Source organism: Populus alba, chromosome 2, assembly GCF_005239225.2.
Source record: "Populus alba chromosome 2, ASM523922v2, whole genome shotgun sequence".
Lineage (NCBI taxonomy): Eukaryota > Viridiplantae > Streptophyta > Magnoliopsida > Malpighiales > Salicaceae > Populus > Populus alba.
Window position 1 is genome coordinate 995570 of NC_133285.1, and position 6000 is coordinate 1001569.

Genomic DNA, 6000 nt, shown 5'->3' on the forward strand with positions numbered 1-6000 from the left:
GTTTTAAAAAATTATTTTTTCCAATTTATAACTCTCTCGTATGGAGATTTACGACTATATTTGTAAGTTTTATGTCACTAAGGATGCATAACAAGGAAGGTGGACTCTTGGGAACATTGAAAGCCTAATACTATCCTTTATTTCTCAACACATGGAAGGGGATTTTACCGCTAATTAAGAAATTGCTAAAAAAAATTTCAACGTATAATAACTTAAACGATATAAAAAATCTCTTGATCGAGAAGCTTAAAAAAATTACATTCTTAAAAGAAGTAGTGGCAATGCTGTTGGTGTTCGACCTCAATTCTCCGAGACTCGAGCCAAGCCATTATACTAGTAGAGACAAAAAAAGTCTATCATGGCTTAGCCACGTGAGAAAACTTTTTTTTTCCTTTTTTTTTTTGTTGGTAAAAAGAAGTACTATTTATTCAAGTGGGTTGGATTCAAATTTTGCCTTTCTGGTGAGCTAAATGGAATCGTTTAACTATAATGAAACAAATACTCTGACAACAAAAATCAATGAAATCAGATTGCTCTTATCAAGCCATAAATACCAATTGTGAAACACTGAAGTTTGCACCACGATATCACGGGTTGAGGATTTGCTTACCAGTAATCTCCACAAGAGCATAATCCATTTGTGAAATGGTGAAATCGCTTTGTATCTCTGATAATGATTGGACGCTTCTCAATCAATGATATGAGCTTTGCAAAGCCATGGCAATCACCACATATCCTAATGTTCTTTGTAATAATTAATGGCATACCAGCATTAGTCACCAAAAGTCCAAAGGCAATGGCTAACTTCTCACTGTGCTTATTGATCAAATCTTCTTTCACTTCCTCATCCACATCTTGTAGAACATATTCTGTTTTTGAAGCAAATCCGACTTCCCGATTCTTTCTAACGAGTTCTTCCAACTTGTTATATATTTGTTCTGTGTCAGGGTGAGATTGATCACCCATTACAAAGCAGTGTATTTTGTTCCCGTGCTCAATATAACTGCATCCAGGATTCCTGATCAGGACCCTTTCCTTCATTAAAGCCCTCACCTTTGAAGCATCCCTCCATTGACCAGCTGCAGAATACATATTTGACAATGTGATATAATTTCTAGAGTCTGATGGGTCTAAAGAAAACAATCGCTCGGCAACTTCCTTCCCAAGTTCAATATTACCACGAACCCTGCATGCACCGATAAGAGCTCCCCACACACCACAATTGGGCTCAATTGGCATGCTTTTGATTAGCTTATAAGCATCATTCAGATGTCCAGAGCGACCTAAAAGATCAACCATGCATGAATAATGTTCCACTCTTAGCTCAACTCCATAAACTTCATACATAATCTTAAAGTAATTTTTACCCTCCTCCACTAGTCCTGAATGGCTACAAGCACTCAGCAAGTGAGTGAAAGTAACATGATCAGGCAACACACCTTCTCTAACCATTAGCTCAAAATGTTCTATGGCTTCTCGCCCACGCCCATGCATAGCATAACTCGATAGCATGGCAGTCCAAGCCACTGCATCCGGATTAATCATCTCTCCGAAGACCTTGCATGAATCACTCAAAATACCTAATTTAGCATACAAATCCAACAATGCAGTTGCAATTGCTAAATTCCCATCAAGACCACCGTTCAAGATATAACCATGAACAGCCTCTGCCAGTTTCCTCACACCTAAATTCTCACACGCTAGAAGCAAGCTCACTACAGTGGCTTGATCAGAGTTAACTCCAGCTCTCCTCATCATAATAAAATAACCAATCCCTTTCTCAGCCAATCCCATGTGAACATGAACTGCAACCATTGAATTCCATGACACTAAACTTTGCACTGACATTCCTTCGAACAAGCAACAAGCCGCCTCTAAACATCCACACTTTCCATACAAGTTAATAAGAGAATTAACAACTTTAACCTCCAAAAGCATGCCCGATTTCACAGCAATCCCGTGAATGTACTTGCCCACATCAAGTTCTCCAACACCAGCACAAGCTGAAACTACAGGTATAACCGTAACGTCATTAGGTTTCAAACCCATTTCAAATCTCATCCTGAAAAGCAAACCCAAGCAAATTCCCAAATCCACCCGTCGAGAAAACCCAGAAATCAAAGAATTCCAGGAGACCAAGTCCTTGTCAGGCAATTCATCGAACAACTCAAGTGCATCTTTTGTACATCCCAATTCAACATAACTAGACACCAGTTGATCGCCAATGAACCCATGATTATAATTCACAGACTTGATTACTCGACAGTGAAGTGCCCTGCAATAAGAGATGGAACTGCAAGTGCTTATAGCAGTGATTAGAGCTGAAACAACGGAGTCTACATTTGAAAAGGCGTGAAACGTGGGAGACAATTGTGAAGCAAAAGAATTGTAAAGCCTTATTGAGCTTATAAACCTGTGTAGAATCAAGAGTTTTGAAGCTCTTTGCATGTAAGAAATTAGCATTATCATCTGCCATATCTCAAACTCTCACAGCCATTAGAGCCCAGTTGATGTGATCACGTTTAAGCCTGAAGGTGGCATGTCATTCGTTGACAGGACAGGAGAGTGGTTTATTTTAGGGCCCAAAACGTTTAGCCCATATATATTTATAATGGGCTGTAAGCGCGTGGAGCCTCTCATGCCTTATCAGCTTTTTTTTTTTTTTTTTTTTTTTTTTTTTTTGGCCCGTTTCATCTATGGTGATGATAGTTTGTTTTATACATTGTTCTTGGTAATTTCTCTTCCTACTTTCCATAAATGACTTCCTTAATCACCCAATTTCCATAAATGATTTACTTATTATCTAATTCAAAAAATAATTTATTTTTAATGTATGAAAAGTAAACTCAAAGATGCCTGTCCACACACATATATATGCCATTTAGATTTTGTTATTATGTTTTTGAGAAAAATGACTTGGCTTGTTATTATATAAAATGGATAAATCTTTTAATATATTCCGCGTATTTTAAATTGTGTTTATTGTATTTTTAATAATATTTAATTTTTCTAATAATTTTTTTTATCAAATTTTTCTAATTTATATTTACGTAATTGTATCTTTGATTTGAAAATTTCCATGAGCTATATAAAGATATATTTTAATTTTTTCCAAAAGAATTGAAATTATTGTTTCTAAAAAATATTAGTGGTTAGAAATTTTAATAATTTTGTATTTTTTAAAAAATAATTTGAGAAAATCAATCAATTTTTTTATATCTTTGAACAGTTCGATAACAGTTTTAAAATAAATATACAATTTATCAATTTTAAATAAAAAAATTTGCTCAGAAGAATAAATTGATGATTTAATATTATATAAGAATACAATGTTAGAATTATTCAATTAAGTAATATATAACGACGCGGTTCCTTTACAATTTTTCAAGAGACGGCGAGCAGACAAGTTGAGTGTTTTTAGTATGTTTAAGTAAATAATCAACCTGCTTTCTAGCAGTTTTTTTAAAATATTTTTATTTAAAATATCAAATTAATGATTTTATAGGTATTTAAAAAAAATATTTTCAATTGAAAAAAATATATATTTTTAAATATTCCTACACCATACTATCAAATTCAGTGAATTAACATGCAATGAAAAATTGATACACCTAAAAACTCTCATTTTCTGAAATACCAAATATAAATATTAAATAGCCTCCCCCCCCCCCCCCCCCCCCCGTAATTATTTTTAACATTTTCTAACGAGCATCATAATTAATTTACATGGAAGACATGTTCAAATTCACTTCCTCCCATAGAAAAATAATCTAAGCTTTGAATGGTTTTATCAAGGAGAGACCGCCATAAACATCCATCGACAAGGTATTAGAACTATGAATAAGAGAGAGAGCCAGTTTTCAATGCCGGCGCAATAGCCTTAATAGCCATGCACTGGCTGCACCAAAATGCCACTCCCATGCTTCTAAAATATATTTTTTTTAATGTATAGTTAATTGGTTATAAAAGTTAATTTTTTTAAAATTATTAATTTAAGTTTTATAAATTTTAAGGTTATTACAGAGATTGATATAATTATTAATTTTAAAATTTATTAAATTAATTGAGGTAAATGGATTAAACTGATACTTGGTATTTATATTAATAATATAAAAAAAATTATTTATTCATGTTAATTAGGTGGCCACTCAAATCATAAATCAATCACAATTTTAAATTTCTGACGTTACTTTAACAAGTTGTTCAACACCGTAAAATAAGTCCTACTTTGAGATCCAAGGATGAATATTTTATTTTTCTATTTTATCAACTAGGCATATTCTATTCTTTCATTTGCCTTAAAGCATTTTAGAGCTCATTCACTTTGTTCACCTCTGCTCCTCCGTTAAACGAGCCCCCTTTTTTTAAACATCAGCCCAGTGGCCTATCTTTTCAAAAACATACATGGTCAGGTTCCAAAAACTCGTAAATACCTTTAAAGACTAATATCAGCAGTGGCCTAATATCATAAAAGATTTTTTATGATAGATTTAAAGACTTTTAGATATTTAAGTAATTATTATTTTAGAAAATGTTGTTAAATGAATTTTAGAAAGCATATTTTAAAAATATATATAAAAAAAATAAAAATTATGAAAATTTTTGCTTGAAAGATTCGTGTGTGTGTGTTAATATTATATATATTATAATATATATTTTGAAAGAAGAAAAAGGAAAAAAAACTAAAATCAAAGGAGGCCCGTAAAGAAACAAATCATAGAGGCTTGAAGATGCCATGCCTACGCTTCCTTGCCTCTGCATTGTTCGTCCATGCCGTTCTCTTTTCGTCCTTTCAGCAGCGCGGCATTAAACAGCAGGTTGGTTTTCTCCTTCTCCTGCCTCCTCCACATCTTTCTCCCGTGAATGCCACAATGGTTACGTACTTATAATTAATTTAGAAACAAATGGCATTCGTGTCTGTTTTAGGGTTTGGTGGCCAGGGCCTTGGTTGTCTTTTCATGTCGCTAAAGGGCTCATCTACGCGGCGAGGAGGCAGGCGTCTTGAACTTCGGTTTATACTTTGTATTCTTATTTTTGCATGTTGCATTTATAGGCTTTGTCTTCACCGAGGTAAAAAACTGGTAAATTAGAACTGGCATATTTTGCTGATGCAGATCCATTGCTGATGACAACAACGAAAATAATACAAAAACACAATCGTTTAATGTTCAAGCCAAGATAGTTCCAGTTCATGTTGCACACGAGCCTTCTTCAAGTATGGACATCAGTTTTGGATGTCAGGTAATTTTCTTTATCTGCCAGTTTTTCTGGATTAATTCAATTTTTGTTTTCTGTTTTTCTCTCCATGATCTAATATATTAATAATTTCATTTAATTTTCTGCACTTAACTTTGCTAGAAAATGAATTTTTTGGTTATATATATATCTATATAATATATATATATTTCGATTTTGATATGGTAGGACCCATGATGAGTTTCGTGCTGGACATCCTTCAGAGGCCAAAACATTCCTTACATGCCTTAAAACAATGGAGCAGTAAATCTCTTGTAGAGTTTCTCAGAAAGGAGAGAAGAAAAGAAAAGATTCTGAGAATAGGCAGCTTCTTCGCATTCTATTGAAGAATTTTGCTATGCTTATTGAGCTCGCGTATTTGCTGCAGAAGATGTCAAGAATTCTAAATTTTTGGAGGAGGGTATCATCACAGTCGGAAAAGATGATGATATGTTGTTGTAAACACCATAACCATAACATAAGCATCTTATCCATTGATATTAATATAAGGTCTTCAGTTCTAGCCTTAATGATTGTTTCTTGTTCCTTAGGGGTGCCTAAGAGTGAAGAAGGTCGCCTCTATGCCAGCAAGTGATCTGCAATCAGCCTGTTAGTTTTCTCATCCTCGCACATTCTGGTAGTGAATGTTGAGAAAATTTCACGCTTTAAACACTTTGGGCCTGCCAAAGTTGTTCAGCCACGGTCTCCCCCCCCCCCCCCCCCCCCCCCCCCCCCCCCCCCCCCCCCCCCCCCCCGGCCCCACCC

At 34.5% G+C, this 6000-nt stretch overlaps 1 protein-coding gene across 1 annotated transcript; it reads right to left on the reverse strand.

Moving 5' to 3' along the window:
- Positions 1-504: 504 nt before the first annotated feature.
- LOC118041991 (pentatricopeptide repeat-containing protein At5g40410, mitochondrial) lies at positions 505-2546 on the reverse strand. The gene has a single exon (XM_035049487.1). The coding sequence runs from the start codon at positions 2467-2469 to the stop codon at positions 607-609; it is 1863 nt and encodes a 620-aa protein (XP_034905378.1). The 5' UTR covers positions 2470-2546; the 3' UTR covers positions 505-606.
- Positions 2547-6000: the final 3454 nt, after the last annotated feature.

Excerpts from the sequence above, each read along its gene's own strand:
- LOC118041991 (XM_035049487.1), bottom strand. The coding sequence starts at position 2,469 with ATGATAATGCTAATTTCTTACATGCAAAGAGCTTCAAAACTCTTGATT.